We start from the raw sequence: 22,694 nt of genomic DNA, 5'->3' as shown, positions 1-22,694 counted from the left end.
CCATGTGTTCTTGTGTCCACATTGGAACTAAGCTTAAATAATTCCTCTCCCTCCCTGATATTAATCCCTCTGATATATTTATAAAGAGCAATCTTATCCCGCCTCAACCTTCTTTTGGTTAGGCTAAATAAGCCAAACTCTTTGAGTCTCCTTTCATAAGACAGGTGTTCCATTCCTTGGATCATCCTAGTAGCCCATCTCTGAACCTGTTCTAGTTTGAATTCATCCTTCTTAAACACTGGAAACCAGAACTGCACACAGTATTCCAGATGAGGTCTCACCAGCACCTTGTACAATGATACTAACACCTCCTTATCTTTGCTGGAAATACCTTGCCTGATGCATTCTAAAACTTCATTAGCTTTTTTAACGGCCATATCACATTGGTGGCTCATAGTCATCCTGTGATCAACCAATACTCCGAGGTCCTTCTCCTCCTCTGTTACTTCCAACTGATGTGTCCCCAATTTATAACTAAAATTCTTGTTATTAATCCCTAAATGCATGACCTTGCACTTTTCACTATTAAATTTCATCCTATTACTTTTACTTCAGTTTACAAGGTCATTCAGATCTTCTTATATGATATCCCGGTCCTTCTCTGTGTTAGCAATACCTCCCAGCTTTGTGCCATCCGCAAACTTTATCAGTACATTTCTGCTTTTTGTGCCAAGGTCAGTAATAAAAAGGTTAAATAAGATTGGTCTCAAAACTGATCCCTGAGGAACTCCTCTAGTAACCTCTTTCCAGACAAACAGTTCACCTTTCAGTACGACCCATTGTAGTCTCCCCTTTAACCAGTTCCTTATCCACCTTTCATACTGATTCCCATCTTTTCCAATTTAACTAATAATTCCCTGTGTGGAACCATGTCAAATGCCTTACTGAAATCGAGGTAAATTAGAACCACTGCATTTCCTTTGTCTAAAAAATCTGTTACTTTCTCAAAGAAGGAGATCAAGTTGGTTTGGCACAATCTACCTTTGTAAAACCATGTTGTATTTTGTCCCAATTACCATTGACCTCAATGTCCTTAACTACTTTCTCCTTCAAAATTTTTTCCAAGACCTTATATATTACAGATGTCAAACTAACAGGCCTTTAGTTACTCAGATCACTTTTTTTCCCTTTCTTAAAAATAGGAACTATGTTAGCAATTCTCCAGTCATACGGTACAACCCCTGAGTTTACTGATTCATTAAAAATTCTTGCTAATGGACTTCCAATTTAATGTGCCAGTTCCTTTAATATTCTTGGATGAAGATTACATGGGCCCTCTGATTTAGTCTCATTAAGCTGTTTGAGTTTGGCTTCTACTTCGGATGTGGTAATATCTACCTCATTGCCTCATTCCCATTTGTCATCCTTCCATTTTCCCTAAGCTCCTCATTAGCCTTATTAAAGACTGAGGCAAAGTATTTGTTTAGATATTGGGCCATGCCTAGATTATCTTTAACCTCCATTCTATCCTCAGTGTTTAGCAGTCCCACTTTTTTCTTTGTTTTCTTCTTATTTATATGGCTATAGAACCTTTTACTATTGGTTTTAATTCCCTTTGCAAGGTCCAACTCTACATGCCTTTTAGCCTTTCTCACTTCATCCCTACATGTTCTGACTTCAATAAGGTAGCTTTCCTTGCTAAGCCCACCCATCTTCCACTCCTTGTAGGCTTTCTGCTCTTTCTTAATCACCTCTCTGAGATGCTTGCTCATCCAGCTTGGTCTACAACTCCTGCCTATGATTTTTTCCTCTTTTCTTGGGATGCAGGCTTTTGATAGTTTCTGTAACTTTGACTTGAAGTAATTCCAGGCCTTCTCTGCTTTACATCCACAAGTTCTTCAGTCCAATCTACTTCCCTAACTAACTTCCTTAATTCTTTAAAGTTAGCCCTTTTGAAATAAAAAACCCTAGTCCCAGATCTACTTTTGTTTATCCTTCCATCTAGTTTGAACTGAATTAGCTCATGATCACTCGAACCAAGGCTGTCCCCTACAACCATTTCTTCTATGAGGTCCTCACTACTCACCAAAACCAAATCTAAAATGGCATCCCTCTTGTTGGTTCTTCAACTACTTGGCGAAGAAATCCATCAGCTGTCATATCCAGAAAATCTGAGCCCTGTTATTGTTACTAGCACTTGTCCTCCAGTCTATATCTGGGAAGTTAAAGTCCCCCATGATCACACAATTCCCGTTAGTGTTTACTTCATTAAAAACATTAAAGAGGTCTCTATCCATATCCAAATCAGATCCCGGCAGTCTGTAGCACACCCCAAGCACTATCTCAGGGGAAGCTCTAGTAGCTTTCTTTCCCAATGTGATTTTTGCCCAGACAGACTCTGTCTTATCCATTCCATCCCTCTTATTTCTTTACAGTCTACCTCATCAATGATATACAATTCTACTCCACCACCTCTGCCTATATTTCTATTTTTCCTAAACAGCACATAGCCTTCAATACCTGTACTCCAGTCATGTCTACTATTCCACCATATTTCTGTTATGCCTATAATATTCGGTTTCCCTTCCTGCACTTGCAGCTCTAGTTCCTCCATTTTGTTACCTAGGCTCCTCGCATTAGTGTACAGAAATCTTAATTTTTGCCATTTGGCTTCACTAACATTCTTTGTCTGGTTAGGCACAGACATTCTACCACCAGTATCACCTATTAGATTGGTATCTACACTTCCTTCCTTCCTCCTTATGTCCATTCTTCTGCCCACGGCTGTATCCTCTCTTACTTTGTTTTCTTCCCTCTCAATGTTAAATTCCGGCGTGGATATTACCTGGACATCTCCCAACCATCTCCCCCAGAATCCTAGTTTAAAGCTCTCTTAATCAGTTGGGCAAGCCTCCATTCTAGAAGTCTATTTCCCTCCTTACTCAGGTGAAGTCCATCCTGAGATAAGTCTTCTGTCCATGAATGCTTCCCAGTGGCCATACATCCCAAAGCCCTCCTTATAGCACCACAGCCTGAGCCATCTATTGATCTCCATAATCTTGTTACACCTTTGTTGCCTTTCTCTAGGAACAGGCAGAATTCCACTGAAGATCACCTGAGCCTCGATTTCCTTAAGTGTCTTCCCCAGTCTGGCATAGTCTCTCTCGATACATTCCAGCGAGAATCTAGCAGTATCATTCGTTCCCACATGAAGGACAATCAATGGATTCATTCCCGCTCCCTTTAGGATCCTTTTCAGCCTCAGATCCACATCCCATATCTTAGCACCTCGCAGACAGCACACCCTTCTGTTCTCCGGATCAGCTCTAGTTACATGCCTGTCTATTCTTCTCAGTAGGTAGTCCCCAATCACGTAGACCTGCCTTTTCCTGGTGACAGTGTGATTCTCTGGTCTATCCCCTGATCCCACTTGCTGCAAGTCCTCTCGATTCCCATTCACCCTTGCAAAACTCTTCAATCCATCCTGTATCCTCCTGGTTCTCATATTTGGTGTTGTCTCCATTGACTCGTCCCCTCTTCCTGGAGAACTAGCTGCTCTTCTCTTTGTCCTTGCCCTCTCACCTTCAGTGACCACCTGCTGTGCCCCTTCTTCATTTTCAACTCTGCAAACCTGTTCCTGAGCTCTATTTCTCCTTCACTGGCCCGTCTTTTCCTCTGTCTGGTTCTCTTAGTCACATGCTTCCACCATCCACGTTCCTCACCCAGCAGTCTCCCCTCAGAATTCTTTGGTCCTGCTTCCATCTGCAAGTCTGAGCTTATTCCTTCAGCCTCCTCATGTCTTTGCTCCATCATCTGCTCGAACTCCCTTCGAAACTCAGCCAGAGTTTCCACCTGCATCTCCAGTCCTCGGATCTTTTCTTCCAGCAGCTCTATCAGGCGGCACTTCATGCAGACAAAACTCTTTTCAGGTACCACCTCCAGGATCATGTACATGTCGCAGCTTCCACATCCAGTCATCCTCATTGTGTCTTTCACTGCTGCCTCTGTATTGGTCCACAGTCTTCCCACTTAAAACCTGTTAGTCCAAGAAACAACCAAAACAAACCCCCAATAGGCCCCAGAAACACTGGCAGATCACCCACCCACTCCCTTCATTAGCCTGTTCAGCTCTTCTGCTTAGGTCTCTAAGTCTCCCCAGCAACCTCCCCCGTAAACTCCCACTGAAACTCCACTGTTTACAGCTCTGTTTGCAGGCTACTGTGCCACTGCAGCTGTCTATGTCACTGCCTGACTGGCTGGCTACCTTTATAGGACCCCTAAGAAGGGAAGCCTCACCTCCTACACAAGGCTCAGCTTCTCTCCCAGCACCCTGCCCCTACCAGCCCCCACACATACAAACTGCAAAATACAATACATAAAATACAAAAACCTGCTCCTCCAACAGAACTCCCACTGAAACTCCCCTGTTTACGCTCTGTTTGTTGGCTGCTGTGCCTCTGTAGCTGTCTATGCCGACATGATTACCTGCAGAGTTTCCAAACAACAGCATTCAAGAGAGACTAGAATGGATAAAAAGGGTGTGAAGAACCAATCCCATATAGATGAGAGAAAAGTTCGAAGAAGATTTGAGTTAAGTAAGTGCAGCAAGAGGTTCAGACAATATTTTGCAACAGTTCAAGGTAGAGTGCCAAATGCTATATTGCAGATATTACAAGATCCAGTAACATCCTGAACAAATTTTATTGAATTAAGTTTCATATTCTTGGAGTTCATTGTATTAAAAATGCAAATGTTTATGTACTTATGTAGGATTGCATGGTGTTTCTTTAGGAGGAAGACATGAATAATACAATTGCTAAGGAATATCAAGGACTTCAAAGGACTTTTTGGGATAATACGTGTGAAGTGGATTTTCAGGGAAACTGTTGGGGTTGAAGATTATGCAAATGATCCACCTAAAATTCGTTCTTCTGAAGCTACACTTTGAGCAGATACCCATTTTTCTGGCTGATTACCTAGTTAAGGTCTCTTCAAAGAGCCAAACTGGAGAAGTCAATGACTGAGAGAGTGAGGCGATACTCTTGGACTCATCTGAGATATGATGAACTTGAAGCCACAAAAAAAACCCTGGGTAGCGGTTGAAGGACAGCTTCTGCCAGAGCCCTACACACATACTTAATCTCATCTAGTCTCATACTACACTATAAAATAAATTAATTTGACTTTGCTCTTAAATTACAGGAATGCAACCTGTCTGATTTGCATTCTCTTGGCCTGCTCAGATTTTCTTGTGTGTCCATATAACTCTCAGTGCGGTTGCCCCACCCTGTTCAAACTGTTTCCAGGTCTCCCCTAGGGCACTATGCTACAACTTTTAGCATATTGTCTCTCAACGTCCATTAAGACTGCATCTAAACTATGAGCTAAAGGTGTGATTCCCAGTCCATAGAGCTAGCATTCCAAATTTAGCAGTGTAGCAGTATTATCATGGACAGCAGTGAGTGGAGGCACAGACTAGTTTCACTGAGTAGAAACATGCCTGAACCCTCATGGGTATGTATATGACATGCCTAGCCCATGCCAACACGTGCCACTGCCTGTACTACAGCAGCTACATTACTATTTAGAGCGAGTTACCTCAATGAGAGCTACAATCACTGAGTCTGCATAAGCTGGGAATCACACCCCTAGCTGACTTGTAGGCATACTAAGTGTAAGGTGTTACGCAACTATTGGAAAGGCCTTCCTTCCTCTTCCTCTAGGGAGGTAGGTTCTAGTTCCCAGAGAGACCTGTTGGATGAAAAACACATTCCATTATACAATACAAAAAGCACCATAGTAATGACAAATCCTGAAACAATCTTAACAGTTACTAAAGAGAAAATCCATGTATCACACTTGGTAGACAGAATGTTACTGAAAAGCTCCTAGAGTGACCAAAGGATGTTACCATCATGTTTATAGACTTTGTCACCGGTTTTGACTCACTGCATCAACCAGTGCTGTGGATACGGCTTCACCATTGTGGGTTGTATGAGGGCTTAGTGTGCCACACAGAGGAACAATACTATGGAACACTGACATGTGCAAGGGTCAATGGTTGTATTACAGACTGGTTTTCCTGTAGAATCAGGGTTGTGTCAGTTATGTTTTTCCAAACCTTGGTATTTAATGATATAATAGACTATCAGACGACAAGATTGATTGTGGCCCAGGGAGAGGTGTACTATTCAAAAATTCATCTTGATTGGATCTTCAATATAAGGATGATATTGCCTTACTTGTAGAGACTACTGACCATGCGCTGAGAAAAACTGATTTATCTATAATGATGAAATGAAAGCCATCCATGCCTCCTATAAAACAGAAATAAATGACCTGGTGATGTGTATGAAGATGGTAATGACATCGAATGTCTCAATAGTTTTATCTATCTGGGTAGCTGGTTGACAGCAGGAGGGACTATGTCCAAAGAGGTCACACGAATGATCAGTCTTGTGTCAGTGGCGCTTCAGCATCTTCAAATGCCTCTGTTTAGGTGGCAGAATGTCTACATGACAACTAAGAGACGAGTCTTCAACGTGGTAGTGATGGCAACGCTGTTATATGGAGCAGAAACATGTCCATTAGATAGCTGAGGAGACAACACTAGACAGTTTTCAGTGTCAGAATTACAGAGGATTCTTAACTGCTGATTTGATTTTGTCACAAACGAGGACATGCTTTTTATGATCCCAGCTAGTTGCAGTCTTTGCATCAGTTGAGATGATGGCTGCAAAGGTGGGGTCATGTCCAATGTGCAGAAGAAGGTACACTTTTACTGAAGGTTTAGAAATCTGAGGTAAAAGGAAGTAGAGCATAAGGGTGACCATGATAAGATTGGAAGATGAAATTCTGAGAAATGTAGGAAATCTAAATCCTCCCTTTTTGGAAGCAAGAAGTCTCAGAAGGGATGATTCAAGATGGAAATCCATTTCACATGCCAGCATGGCTGCGTTATCATGATGTATATCTCCTGCTGCTGATTTATTTGATGAATGGGTGTCAAATTTGCAAATAATATGAGGTCAACCCAACTATACACAATATAACTCCTCTCTAACTACCTATTTTTTCCTACCACCTCATGCAATCTATTTGTTCCATTCTCATTATGGCTAGCATCTTCAAAAAAGCTTATGGGAGATGAAATGGTTTGCTGTTTGAGTGTCTAGCCCCTAGGGCACTTTTAAAATCCAATCCTGCCACTGAGATTGGATACCTAAATCCATTAAGCTCCTTTGGCAATCCAAGCCTCAGTACTCTCTGCTGCTTAAGGACTGACCCAGCTCAGTGTTACAGGTAACTTGTTATAGAGTTGGATCTGCAGGGATCTTGTCCCAGGGGAACAAGAAAGCATTTAAACAGCTCTCAAAAATCAGTTCTTTGTTTGGAGTCAGATGAGGAAAAGCTCTTTGCTCCACTCCCAGGGACAACCCTACCTACCTTGTCAGATTTAAGCGATTGGAGTAAAGAAGGGTTGATATCCTGATATGGTGTATTACAGAGCCAGATAGAGAGACTAGACACAAATCAGTAAGTAGGTAGATAAACAAACTAAGACAACAGAAATAGAAAACCACAGGTCAGAAGGATCTCACCATTTTTATGATCCTCATTTAAAAGGCAGGTGAGTTGATGAATATTTTTATTCCTTTTTAATCTTATTTTATCCTTTCCTTTACACATGGCCAGATTCTTCCCCCCCTCTGTATCTAGGGATAGGTCTCTCAACAGGGTCCCACTGACTTTTGCCTGGATGCAGCAGTCTGCTCATACAGAGGCAAGGTAGATGAAGTAATATCTTTTACTGGACCAGTTTGGGTTGGTGAGAGAGACAATTTTTTGAGCAAGACAGAGTTCTTCTCTCTCACCAACTGAAGTTGATCCAATAAAAAGTATTATCTCACCCTTCCCTTGTCTCTCGTATATCCTGGGACAGAGACAGCTACAACTCCACTGCATGCACACACTGAATGAGTTGCAACAAAGGGGTTGTGGTTGGGAACCCAGCTACTACTGGAATCGCTCATCTCTCTATCTCTGAAGGCAGCACTGAGAAAATGGAGTTCATTTGCTGCATGTTAGCTGTAGTTTCTTTTTTTGGAGAGCGTGTGCCTTTGATAGACCTATCCTTCATGAAATGATGTATTTCTTTTTGTACCCAGTTATACTTTTGGCCTTCACAAAGTCCCCTGGCAACAAGTTCTACAGCTTGACTGTGCATTGTGTGAAGAAATACTTCCTTTCGTTTGTATTAAACCCTCTGCCTATTAATTTCAGTGGGTGACTCCTGGTTCATGTGTTTTGTGAAGATGTAAGTAACACTACCGTATTCACTTTCTCCACACCATACTTGATTTCATATCCTCTCTTATTCCCCTCTTTTCCAAGCCAAAGAGACCCAGTTTTTTAATCTCTCCTCATATGGAACTGTTCCATACCCATAATCATTTTTGTTGCCCTTCAGTGTACTTTTTCCAATTCAGATATATCGTTTTTGAGATGGGCTGACCAGAACTGCACGCAGTATTCATGGTGTAGGTGTACCATGAATTTAAATAGTGGTGTTAGGATATTGTCTGTCTTCTCATCTGTCCCTCTTCTAATGGTGCCTAACATTCTGTTAGTTTTCTTGACTGTTGCTGCACATTGAGCAGATCTTCTCAGAGAACTATCCACGGTGACTCCAAGATCTTTCTTGAATGGTAATATCTAATTTAGACCTCATCATCTTGTGTGTATAGCTAGGATTATGTTTTCCAATGTGCTTTACTCTCCTTTATCAGCATTGAATTTCATCTGCCATTTACTTGCTCAGTCACTCAGTTTTTTGAGATCCCTTTTGTAACTCTTCATAGTCTGCTTTGGATTTAATTATCTTGAATAATTTTGTATGGTGTGTAATTTTTTCCACTTTACTGTTTTCTCCTTTTCTTACATTATTTATTAATATGTTAAACAACACTAGCTCTAGTTCTTATCCTTGAGACCAGCTATTTACCTGTCTCCATTCAGAAATTTTTCTTTGCACAGAATCTGACTATGTTGAAAGCTAGGTTCTGGTACAAGTTCCATCTCTCTGCTTAGATATTTGTCTCATGGGCAGATAATGGAGGAAAGGTTTAGTTTCTCTACAGGGTCATATGGGGACAAGCATAGACTGGATATTGGAGACAACATTGGCTTCATTCCCATTTCTATTAACAATTGATGTCAAAATAGCTAATCACTTTCATGAGGGCAGGATAGACTCTTGTATATATGTGGAACTTGACTTTCAGATGTGCAGAACAAAGAGCTAAAGTCCCATTCAGTCAGATTTTCAAAGGAGTTTTAGTGACTTAGGAACAGAAGTCTCACTAATTTTCTATTGGGCTCTTTTAAAAAGTATGTCCCTGTGACTAGAGAATGTTTTCCATGCACACTCATTTCTCTTTATTGAAAAATCCTAGCAATTTCAATCATTTCTCCTCATCAGACACTTGAAGTAGGGGTCTCCCATATCCAAGATGAGCAGAATAACCACTGGGATAAAAGTTATGGTGGAGCTCCTCTTCTTAATTCCCTCTCCTTGATGGACAAAAACAAATTTATAAAACTGGCCATGACCAATGCAAGCTGGGTATTAGAATAAAGTTTCTCACCAACAAAGGGGTGAGATTCTGGAAAAACCTTCCAAAAGGAGCTGTAGGGACACACAATTTAATTAGTTTTAAGAGAGAGATGGATACATTTATGAGTGCAACTGTACTATTGCATTTCTTGAGATGTTGGGGGGCACAGCTTAGCAGCCCTGGGCTTCACTTTTGGTTTATGTCTTAGGTTCCTAAAGCTCATGCTTCAGGGTTTACATGCTCTGGGAATGTATTCTGGGAGGGGTTTTGTTTTGAAGGATTTTTTTGGTCTTCTTCCTCTGAAGCATCAGGAACGGTCACAGCTGGAGATGGGATCTTGGATGGGGTGGGCCAGGCCTCTGAGATGGCACCAAGCATCCTCTCTCTCAGACATTTGCCAAGACAGTTCTTGCTCACATAATCAGGGACTAACTGATCCTCAACTCTCTCCTAGCATATTTCTCTTCAGTAATGACTCTTTTTTTACTCTTTCTATTTTGTTTACTTTTAAATGCTATTTTTTTAATTTTTAAAGTTTCAAATTTTCCTTTTTTGAAAATGTTTTATTTTTTTCTTTTTAATATATTTTTCAATTTTATATTTTATTTTTGTATTTTATAGTTTTATTTTTATTTTATAGTGTTTATTATAATTTTACTTTTTATATTTTTTATATTTTTTTATTATTGTATAGTGTTTTATTTCTTTTTAATTTATTTTATCATTTTGATGTATTTGTAAAACTAAATGTCACATCCCAGTAGAAAGTTTTGATTTTGATAAACCAACATTTCCATCAGCAAATTTTCAATCAGTATCCAATTAAGTTCTCTAGCCAAGGTGTGGGCTTCAACTAGAATCCCAGTTTATGTATTGCAGTATTATCTCTTATCCAGATTATCCCCAGTAATAGGTTTTAATTATCCTCAGTGAGTGCTTGGCCGTATAAAAAGACTGGGAATTTCTTCTATAAATGGCTCTATGACCATCTCTGTGGCTGATGACTGCAATAATGATGGGGAGGTGAGATGCTTCCAGTTGCCTGATTTCCGCTAAAATCAGGCCCACAGAATCCCCGATGTGGTGCTCTAGGCAGAGGAAAACTCTTTGACATGCCCTCACCCAAATTCGCAATTTCAGGTCCCTAAACCCCTCACACTCTAGACCGTAATCCAGAGGTCACTGCCTCATCTCTGTATTCAGAGCCTCTGTAATCAATACCGAGAAGATCATTTAATTTTCAGTGTCACTAAGCAGTTTGTATCAACAATATCCCTTTGCAGAGAAATTTAAAAGATAATATGAAATGATCACAAAGCAGCCTAAAAAGTGATCTGCATGGTAGAGCACAAATGAAATCAAATGTTGACAGCTTAAAAAGGCATAGGAGGTGAGGGTTTGGACTGGCACCACCTCACTCATGGTGAGTTGGTTTCTGTCGGGAACAATGGAAGCTTCTGAAGTCCATACCAAGCCGATTCACAGCCAGCAAAATCGTGGGGTGTTTTACCAGCCCAAAGGAGGCTATGAGAATTCAGGGAATCCATTGCCTACACCTTCATTTGTCAAACTCCTCCTGGTGATCGGGTTTTCCCACTGCACACCACTAGTATCAGCTCTTGGGAGCAGAATGAAGGGAGCAAGGCTTATTATGTTCCCAATTAGAAAAAATATGATTTTACACAAATCTGAGCTTGCCTTAGCAGCATCACTTCGTGTCAGTTTCTCTCATTCAATCTCAGATGTCATAAACCTCCATTATATGAATCCAAGCCCCCCGCCTGTGTGCTCAGCCCAGTATTTGGGCAGGTGACCTGAAGGAGAAGGAACATTTAAACATTAATGCATTTAAATTGATATTGTGATATCGATATTTAATAAATGCCATTCTTGTTCTCTTGCAGAGTCTGGTTCATTTCCACCATGGCAGACACAGAACAGGGAAATCAAACCTCCCTCACAGAGTTCATCTTCCTGGGATTTGAGACTGTCCCCAAACTGGAGAGTCTTCTCTTTCTGGTGTCCTTTGTGATTTACATTGTGACCATGGCTGGGAACATCCTCATTGTTGTTCTAGTTGTGACTGATCAGTACCTTCACACTCCCATGTACTTCTTCCTGGGGAACTTATCTTGCTTGGAGATCTGCTACACCTCAACCATCCTGTCCAGGACGCTGGCCAGTTTCCTGACAGGGGACAAGACCATTTCTGTTGGTGGTTGCATCACACAATGTTACTTTGTTGGCTTCTTTGCAGGCACCGAGTGTTATCTCCTGGCAGCGATATGCAAACCACTGCATTATGCAACCCTTAGGAATGGCAGTTTCTACCTCCAGCTAGCAGCTGGGTCTTGGATAAGTGCGTTGCTAGCTAGTTCCATAGTAACTGGTATGATGGTACAATTAACTTTCTGCGGCCAAAATGAAATTGATCATTTCTTCTGTGAATCTATACAATTAATAAATCTCTACCGCAACAGCATCTACTAGGTGGAGTTTTTACTTACCATTCTGTCTTCTTTATTCACCCTGCCTCTGTTTGCTTTAACTAGGACATCCTACCTGTGTATCATCTCCACCATCCTGCGAATCCCTTTCACCACCGGAAGGCAAAAGGCAGTTTCCACCTGCTCCTCTCACCTCATTGTGGTGACAATTTTCTATGGTACCCTAATCATTGTGTATTTGCTACCAAAAACCAACACACTCAGAGACCTCAACAAAGTGTTCTCTCTCTCTTCTACGCAATTCTGACTCCTGTGGCCAATCCCTTCATATACAGCCTGAAAAACAAAGAGGTGAAAGAGGCTCTGAGAGAAAAAAATGCAAGTAAATGTGAAAATTAAGATCTCATGATTTTTAAGCCATTCTCCTCATTTTTTTCACACCTGTCTCATTAAGTTTGCACATTTGGGGTTGAATTTATGGGCTTGTCTTTGGGTCAGTCTACCCTGCAATCAAGGGGTGTGATTTCAGCTGGTGTAGACAGGACCAGCAAGCTTTATTCTAGCTACCAAATACTGGAGCATTAAAGCTGCGGCAGCACATGCTTCAGCTGAGACTAGCCATGCAAGTAAGTTCACAGAGTTCCTAGTGGCCTGCTAAAGACCAGGCTGAAGCACAAGCTGCTGCAGCTCCATTGCTCCGGTATCTGAGCTAGCTAGATTAAAACTGACTTAGGTGTATCTACACGAGCTGCAGTAACATCCTGTCATTGCAGTGCAGACATACCCCTAACTGCCACGTTAGCTCAAGGCCCAACTTGAGTTTAATTTGAGCTGTGGCTTTTGTCTTTTATTTATTTATTTATATATATATATATATATATATATATATACATACACACAATTGTAAAGCCTATCAATTTTTTTTTGTTTGTTTGTCTAAACTGTACCATGGATTTCTTAACATTTTAAGGCAAAGCAGTTTTTGTTGGGTTGTCTTTTGTATTCTGGTCAATTTGTTTAGGCAAAACTCTGAAAAGCAAGCTAATACCATTTTTGAAAGAGCTCATTAAACATTTCAAAACTATAACATGTCTGTTTATGTTTTATTCTATTATTGTAGAACACTTCTTTACATGTGGGTTTTGTATAATATTGCTCTTCCCTGGGAACATATTTTTTTCACAATTTACATTCCTGTAAGCTATTTTTAAGGGGGGGGGTCATACTATGCAAGGCATTTCAACAAAAAAATACTAAAATCTTTCTTTAAGCTGCACCCCAGAGATAGCGGGGAGGGATAGCTCAGTTGTTTAAGCACTGACCTGCTAAACCCGCAGTTGTGAATTTAATCCTTGAGGAGGCCACTGAGAGATGTGGGGCAAAAATCTGTTTGGGGATTGATACTGCTTTGAGCAGAGGGTTGGACTAGATGACCTCCTGAGGTCCCTTCCAACACTAATATTCAATGATAGTTAACTAGTTATGGAAGTTGAATACACTAATCTTTTTAAAATGTAAAAAGATGTGTACGTTATTTGTAAAATTTGTGATAGTATAGCTTTTAATCACTTTATTTAATAGCAATCCAGTGATTAAAAAATCTTTCCCTGAAAAATATAACCATTTTTTTTAAAAGGCAGTAGGGGGTATGTTTCTTCAGATAACAGGGGTGAGCAGGGGCTGTCTTTATCTTACTCTTTCATACAGTTAGAAAAGCTTCATGACACAAGGGTGTCTCTTTGTTGCAAAATGTCACTTGCCTAGTGTCATGTTTAGATGCAATAGAAAAGCATGCAAACATAACTTTATTTCTAATAACAAATTTTTTTTTTGTTGCAGAAGTTAACTGCTTCAAATAACAAGGATGAGAGGGAGCAGCATTTTACTACTTCATGCAATTGCTCAAACCACCTGGCTTTTGTCTTTTTAAGCTTTAATTGCAAATGGTGGGAACATTACATTCACCCTAAAATCTTCACACTTTACAAAGGACATCCTATAAAGCAGTGTTACAAAGTTTAAATTAAAAGGCCTTCTTGCAGCTAAAGGACTCCTTGCAGCTAAAGCTGGGTGCTAATATCCAATAAATGGAAAGTCTGTAAAAATGCATTACCTTAAGTAGATGGAATAAGAGAAATTGATTTAAAGATTAGCCATAACTTTCATGAGAGTCTTTCTTCCATTTTTAAAGACCAAGGGTAAAGTCATAATGTAAAAAAAGATAACATGACTTTTGGTACAAAACTGAAAACAAATAAGGATGTTTGCTAAATTTATATACATTTGGTAAATAAAGCTATCTACAGATATGTTCTTTTGATTGGAGTTTTAAAAATGTATTAAAATATTACTTGATTTAACTGTGTTTTGAATTAAAAAAAGAAGAAAAAAAGTGTCGTGGGTGGGGGAAAAGCCTTTTAATCTCTGGTATAAGTGTCAACTGTTTTACATAAGCTAGTTTTTCTTTTAAGTTAGCTTGTGCATGTGCTTTGTATAAAGTGTGTAAATTTAAAGCTTTTATTTACAGCAGTTTTTCTTTCAGGAAAGATTTAGAAAGCAAGCTAAAGGCTGGTATATTACTAAAAAACTTGTGTTATTTACAGTATTTGACTTTTCATTCCTTTGTTTAAAGAGCTGCATTTTTTTAAACAGACCATTGGTCAAAAGCCGCTCCCCTTGGGATGTTGTAATTAGTTCAGGGAAATATATTCTATGGTGTTGCTATAGAACAGCTCCTGATTGGCTCAACCAAGAGGCATAGGTTGACTCAGGCTGGCTGGCTGACCCTGGGTTTGCTAGCATTTGCCTAGAGGTAGCTGCAGGGATAAGACGTTTTTCTCTTTTCTCTGCCATGTGGTCAGTGACACAGGTTTAGATAGATTAGAATAGAGACACAGATAATTCAAATGTGCCCAAATGACTTGGAAAGCTTAAATCCCATTAATTTTCTATGACACTTAGATTCATCGAATTTTAAGCCGAGAAAGGATCATTAGATCATCTATTCTGACCTTCTGTGTAACAGGGGCTGTTAAATTTCACCCCTAAATTGAGTCTAATAACTTATGTTTGGCTAAATCCTATCCTCCAGGAAGGTACCCAGTCTGAGTTGGTTCTGATGGTTAATCACAATCACTGTTAAAAAGATATGCCAAAATATTAATTTGAATCTGAGCTTCTTGCCTTGGATCTCATTATTCCAAGGTTAGGCTCCTCAGCCACTGAAGCACTTTAGAAAAAAAGTCCCCACAATGAATAAAAATGTAATAAACCCAGGTGCTTGTGAGCCACCTGTGGTCAAATATTAATTAAAATTCTTTGAGTAATTTTGAATGAGTGCATTTGTGAACATTGTGTGGATCTTCATGGAAAAAATCATTATATGCGTCACTTGCTCTAAATAATTCAGCCATCTCTATAGATGTTAGCCTTGTTTGACCTGAGTATGAAGTTTGTATCAGTTATGTTAACCATTTTGTGTTCTTACTTACAATGAACAATCAGATTACAGTGGAACATATTCAGGCTATTCTGGCACTGAGGCTAGCAAGTGAAAATGATGAGACATAATGGCTCATTTATTTAATATTCAGTGGGTGGAAGGAAGCAGGTGCGAAGTGTTATCATTTCAAACAGCACTAGACAACTGATTTGGAAATTAATAGGCAATAAGAACTCACCATTAGGAATAACAGACCAGATTCTAGCTTCCAGTTAACCTTGTGCAAACCTGGAGTAACATCATCAGCTTCAGTAAAGTTACTACGTGTTTACCAATGGTGTAAATAAGATTGCAACATGGCCCAATATCTCTTGCTCTCATCGGGGCATAAATTTCCTTTATTATTTTCTTCCCTTCGCACACTAGAAAAAAACCCACAGAGGAATCTTGCAGACGCGTTTGTTTGTCAAGCCGCAGAAATTCTGTGATTCAGCACAGTGCAAATAGACTCTTGTGAGAATTGACAAACCAACATGTATGTATATGTATCATACAAAAATTGTCTATCGATCTATCTGCCTTGGGAATTTTTTCCCTACTCAGCAGCGGGGGCCAGATAAGTACATTGAATATTGCGACTCTGTGAGAGGGACAAAATAAAAATCAGATATACACTGCAGCTGAATTGTGAACACCCCAGGGCAGAACCAGAAATCACTCCAAAGCGAGGCCAGGTCTACACTGGGAAATTAGGTTGGTATAACTGTGTTGTTCAGGCCTCACAGTGCAGTGGTTTTGGGTACTATATACACAATAATTAAAGTCCAAAAAATGGTAACCACAATAATGTGAGAAAAGAAGGTGGAAAAACTTACAATCTTGATTTTAAAATTGTCAGTGATGCAGCAAATCAAGAAAAGTCAGAGGTGATTTTTTTGTTTTTTAATTAAACCGTTATCTGGAGCCACCATTACAAACATAAAGCATCTTCTTTTAAAAACCAAACATTTTACTGTGGGTGACTTGTACAATTATATTTGCATAACACTAACATGGCTCGAACCTGGGATCTCTGGACGGAAACACCTGAGCTGAAAGACCCAGCTTTCTTGTCTAGTGGTGTAGCAGGCACATCAATCTATAATTGGCCTAGTCACCAGTAGCAGAGGCCAGACCACCAGCTTGAGCAGGTAGTGCTGACACTTCCAGAATTCCCCTGGCCAGGGAAGCCCATCCCAAGATCGGAGACTTCCCAGTTCAGTATCCATACAGGTCACCACTTGTAACACTGACACCCTCGGGTTCGTCATCAGCATCAGAGATCGAACTTGGTCCTCTGGATCTTAATATATGAGCCTATCCTGCCGGAGCTAAAAAAGCCGCCTCTCTCTCCCTCTCTCAGTCAGTGCTGTAGCAGACTCATCACACTGTAGCTTGCCTACCACCAGTAGACGGGGACAGTGTCACACTGAGCAGGCATGGCTTACACTTGAACTAAGCGGTTTCACTAGCCTCCATCCTACACCATGCACCCATCAGCATTGCTCCCTGGGGCTCCTCTCCAGGCAATGACAGCCCTGTGAGAAGCTGGGCTCAGGGACGTATCACATGGGGAGGGGGAGGAGGAGAGGCAGAGGAGTTGCTCAGAACTCATAGGAACCATTTTCAGGAGGGGGGGCAATACTCATGCATGCACCCTCCCACTCCCTACAGCAGTCTGTGGTCTCCACAAGGTCTCTGCCCACCTCATTCCCCCTCTGTGTGGTTGCATCAGCCATCAGCTCCAGTTTCCCTCCCCTGCACAAGTGCGCTGCGCTATCTGACAGGGAGTCTGCAAGCAGGGACCTGGATCAGGGGAGTTAGAGGAGGTAGAAGATCCAGGTAGAAATCAGAAAAATCTAAATACTGGATTTTTCAAAACCCAGGGATTTTTTGGAGGTTTTCGGTAAAACAATGAAAATGAAGGGCCCTCTTTTTAAGAGCGAGAGGCCAATATTTCATAATCATGACTCATGAATTTGCAGGCCTCTTTTTTTAGCTCTCCAGCTTAAATTGGCCAAGTTTTCAAAAGAAGGGTGCTCAGTACTTCAGGGCCCTTACAGGCATCTCAAATTCAGCATCTGAAATCATCAGTCATGTTTGCTAATCTAGGCCAAAACATACACAAATTACTGTGCAAGAGCCCCCTAACCACCACCACTATTAAATATTTAACAGATTCTGCAAGGACCTTGCTAGCAAAGTAATACCTTATTCCGCCAGTAGCTACACTGAAATAAACAGTGCAAGATACTGTACACTGGGAGTTAGGGTATCGCAGTGTGGTCCATAAATAACACTCTGAAGATCTGAGCTTCAAACAGAAAGCTGGTCTAAAGCTTAACTAAAGAAAACCTGGTGGGAGATATTTTCAAAGCTGTAAATGGGGATTTAGTGCCCAAATCCCATTTACTTATCAGGGATTTGGTCATCTGCCTGCCCCTTTATGCCTTTGGCATCCGTTCCCAACCATACTAAATAGTAACACTCCCATGGACTTCACTTGCACAGGATTGGAGCCCTGGGTCTTTTCATCTTCTAAGTGATCCATGCAGCTTAATTCATTGCTACACACAAACTGCCTGGGTGGTAGGTGTTGTATAACCCAGCATTAGGAAGGTGGAAGAAGGATGAAATGAGATAATGCAGCATTTTTTTCTTTATAACTTTATTTTGTTTGAATGAAAATAGTAGAGGGGAAACAAGGATCCACTGATCTGTGTGATGGTGTATGACAAGTTGGAATCTCTGACATGACCTCTTCATTCAGGATGTCAGGGAGTGGGACATGGATTCTGCCATCTGTCTTGCCGCTTTCTCTCTCTCTCTCATCCACCTCAGTTCTCTCATTAAAGAGACCTGTATTTGCCTATGAGGACACCCCAATTCTGCTCTCCCACTTGGTTCACTGTGTCTGAGATCCATTGCCAAAAGTGAACCTGATTTATGCCTTGCACGAGAAGATGAGATCTCTTTGGCTAGGAAAAGTTAATTATACATATATATATTCTTAGAAATTAAAGAAAATCAAATTAGTAGAGTTAAACTTTAGACCTCAGAGGGGAAAAAAGGTAAAAGAGGGTCAGGCTGATGAGAAGCGGGGAAGAGGGAACAATTGGACAAGGGCCTTGAGCTCACAGGACATCCCTGAACATCTGTAACTGGGGTGAAATGGGAGGAGCTGGGGATACAGAAACTGGATGTGTGCTCGATTTGCCTGAGAGGGAAACTTCTAACCTCAGGAAATCTGCCTCTTAACCAGCTGCTCTGCTTATTGTAAAATAATAACTCACAAGTTTAAACAGTAAACTTTAAGGGCCCGATCCATCATGCGTCCTGCTCTTCTGGATAGAATCACGGGGCTCGATTCATGAAGAACTTTGACATTGGATTGCTGAGTGTCGCAGCGCCTAACTTTTAGGCACTTGGGAAAATCATTGCCCTTCACAAAGCCTGAGCTTGCCCCTCCAACTGCCTACACAATGACGGGTGGGAGAGAGAGATAGCTAAGAAGGGGATCCACAAAAGCCAGCATGATAGGCGTGGAGCCTCCTAAACTAGCTAGTGGGAGATGCTAAGCCAAAAAGTGCTAAGTCCCACCACTCCCAGGGAGTTCAGTGCCTAAAGCCTGATCTACACTGGGTGGGGGAGCAGGGGGAGATGGCATCTATCTAAGTTATGCATCTTCAGCTACGTGAATAGTCTCATTGCTCTCATTTGTTGGCACTATAGAGAATCGCTTGAGTGCTGACCCAGCCCAGTGTTACTGGTAACTTGTTACAGAGAGTGAACTTCAGGGATCTTGTCCCAAGGGGAACAAAACAGCATTTAAACCATTCTCAAAAAATCAGTTTTAATCTTGGAGGCAGCTCAGGAAAGGCTCTTTGTTCCGCTACCACAGATAACCCTACACACCTTGAGTGGTTTCACTGCTCCGGATAAAGGGTCCAAGGATCACATCCATAGACCTATTGGATGTCTTGAGATGCTCTATTCCGGATGCAGATAGACTAGATAGTCTATCTACCTACTTATTGATTTGACTAAGAAAACAGAGAAAATCACAAGTCAGAGTGATCTCTCCATATCTATAATCTCTGTTTAAAAGGCAGGTGAGTTAATTCATATTCTTATTCATTTTAATCTTTCAATTTAAAAGGTCTAGATTCTGCTCCACTTATCTAGGGGTGGGTCTCTCTGCAGAATCCCATTGACTTCTGCTCACACAGTTTGTTACAACACAGAGGTCGTGGCTGGCAACCTAGCTACAGTATGAATCACCCAACTTTCCCCCTTGCTTTTAGAGTGACCAGACAGCAAGTGTGAAAAATAAAGGCAGGAGGTGGTGGATAACAGGACCTAAAAATGGGACTGTCCCTATGAAATCGTGACATCTGGTCACCCTACTTGCTTGCAACAGCACTGAGACAAATGAGATCAGTTGGTGTATGTTAGTAATAATGTGTGTTTGTTAGGGGGTGGTGAGATTGGGGGCAGGGGATTCTCTGGAGATGGCCCTAAGCTTTCAAGTTCACTTTGACAGAATCTGCCTGTGATATTCCGGTTCTTGTGCAAGATTCCTTCCTTGGGCATTAGTCTGATGAGCTGATAATGGGGAAATGATTCAGTTGCTCTCTGGCAGACATTTGGGTTTAACTATTGATTTGGTGTTGCACAGAACACTGGCTCCATTTCCATTTCCAATAAAAATCAATGTCAAAATAGCCACTCACTTCCAAGAGGGCAGCACAGATTTTCTTATGTATGAGCAGCTGGATTTTCAGACTTGCAGAACACTAAGTCAAAAGCCCCGATAGATCAGATTTTCAAAGGAACTTTACAGTTTTTAGACACAAAAGTCCCATTAATTTCAATCAGACCCTTTTTCAAATTATGTCAGCATGCCTAGAGAGTTTTCTGGGCACATTCCTTTATTATGATCATTATTAATTTCTCTCAGTATCACACAGGGTGGATTTTAGAAAAAAAGGAAGAAATAGCTTTCACAACATACTAAATCTTTCAGCTTAAAAAGAAGAGAGCTGTTGTCTAAAATGTATCCCCAAGAAATCCTGGCTGAACAGACTCTGTAGGTTTGGATAGTCAGGAGACTTGTTAAACCCTCTACAGAATTCCTTCATTTCAGGTGCTAAAATTCATTCAGGCTCCTTTGACTTTCCTTCACTTTATCACAGTGCCTAAGAACGTTGTCTTCTGGAGATCACTAGCCATGATGTCACGTTCTTGAGCTGCTTATTCATGCCCTGCTGGGATTGTCTATGTTCTAGTTTGCCATAACTGCTCCCCTTCAAGGCAGAGTTCTTCATACTTCCCCATCTTCTCTCCTTGTTTCTTTTTTATGTTTCTGTCTAATGGTGAGGCAACATCAATTAACATGGGCTTGTTTGCTGGCTTTTCTACAACTATGTCTGGCCTCTTTGACCACACCATTTGGTCCGTGACAATTGCCAGATACCATAAATCTTACCCTCTTCATTCTCTAGAGTGCTTCCACTTTGGTGTTCGTAATAGCACATTGTTTGTTGCAAGCATAAATTTGTAGAGTCTCCAGTGCAGACACTTGGCAACCTCACTGTGTCTGTTCATATATACTCTCTCAGATAGTCTCCAGCAGTTGCTCAACACATGCTCCACCACCTCTTCCTTTTTACAACACATTCTGTGGCTTGCAGAATAGTTCTGTCAGTCCATTTTACTTCTTACATAATAAAGCTTTAACGACTTTAGTTGTCCCCTCATAATGAGGCTCTGTCTCTCTATATGAGAGATCCTTCTACAAGCCATTAATTTAATAATCTTCTGTCACCAATAGGTTCGATCTCTATTGACCACTGTCAATGGATTGCTTTCAGTGTAAATCTTTCAAGTCTTTTATTTATTTGTTTGTTTGTTTGTTTATTTATTTATTTTTCAGCAATTTGCTTTCTCTTTTCTTTCATGCTTTCGTGGGTTTGGATGCAGATCAGTCATGGCTTCTTATTGTAACCGGATGATCTTTACTCAGGTTGACTCCTCATATTTTGATATTATAGTCTACATTATCAATAGCTTCTTCCACAGATAGCAGAGTTTTCCTTTATCACATTGTGGGAGGTTTGTTCTGTCAATTCTTGATTGCTATGCAATACGCTAGACATCACCAGCAGTTGTCTTCTTTGGATGTCAATTTTTTTAATCTCATCTTGATTCCACTTGATCACTCCAGCACTATTCTGTACTACTGGAATCCCCCACACATTAATGGCTCAGATCAAATTCTTAGACTTGAGTTTTGTCCATAGAGTAGTTCCTATACATCTGTAATATTTTTTGTTCACTTTTTCATTCAGTTTCTTATGTAGTATCTCTGAGAGTTTACCTCTTTCCAGGATATCTGTAGGGGTCAGGCTGAGATATCATGGATAGTTCCTTCATTGTAACTTGTATGTCTTCAGATTATTCCAGTCTGGCCATCTTTACAGATGCTGACATACACTTAGCAAAGCCAACCTGTAGCTTTATATCTTCATCAAACTTTCCCACACATTATCAATCTCTGAAGCTCCTTTTTGTGACTATTCCTGTAGTTTCTGCTTGCCCATGTCTAACAAATTAATGGTTGTTGATCTTTACTGATATGACAATCACAGTTTATCTCAACAATCATCCATGTCAGCTGCAGCATCGCTACAACAAATGGCACTAGTGCTAATGAATCCCCTTGAAATATTTCTCTTCTAATTTGGACCTCATCGAAGAGTCCCTTCTAGGTAGAGTCAAGTGTTCCAGTTTAGCATAGATTGCTGTAGAAAGGAGATGATTTTTGGATGAACCTTGGACACTTTACTTGTGTGGAGAGTCCCACATTCATGGATCACTAAAGATACAAAACAAAGAATGAGACCATCTAACTTTTTCTGTGATTCTCCTGGAAAGTCTGAGTTGGTTTTTGTCCTTTTGCTCAGGAGGCAGCATTCCACTGCAAGCTAGCTCTATCCAGATCTTCTTTGCCAGATTTGTTGATAGAAATTTCCATGTAGCTGGTCAACCAACTGTGTTTGGTCTATAATTCATAGATTACTGCGGCAGCTTCCTCCTTCTCCTTTTATTGCTTTGGTACCAGGAATGCTGTCTCTGTTACTATCCATCTTGGAAATCTGTTCGTCAGACATTTATGAAGTTGTTCAAGCAAACAATCAATCAGTGTTG

General features: G+C 40.6%; 1 protein-coding gene across 1 annotated transcript; it reads left to right on the top strand.

Moving 5' to 3' along the window:
- Positions 1-11,480: 11,480 nt before the first annotated feature.
- On the top strand, positions 11,481-12,047 carry LOC127032131 (olfactory receptor 10A7-like). Its single transcript, XM_050919156.1, has one exon. It carries the CDS (start codon positions 11,481-11,483, stop codon positions 12,045-12,047), a length of 567 nt encoding a protein of 188 aa, XP_050775113.1.
- The last annotated feature ends 10,647 nt before the right edge of the window (positions 12,048-22,694 follow it).

The sequence above is a fragment of the Gopherus flavomarginatus genome, chromosome 12 (genome assembly GCF_025201925.1).
Source record: "Gopherus flavomarginatus isolate rGopFla2 chromosome 12, rGopFla2.mat.asm, whole genome shotgun sequence".
Classification (NCBI taxonomy): Eukaryota; Metazoa; Chordata; order Testudines; family Testudinidae; genus Gopherus; species Gopherus flavomarginatus.
Note: the sequence above shows the minus strand (reverse complement) of the source record. Positions and strands in the feature narration are given on the sequence as shown.

Bases quoted from the DNA above. Each gene is read 5' to 3' on its own strand.
- LOC127032131 (XM_050919156.1), top strand. From the start codon at position 11,481: ATGGCAGACACAGAACAGGGAAATCAAACCTCCCTCACAGAGTTCATC.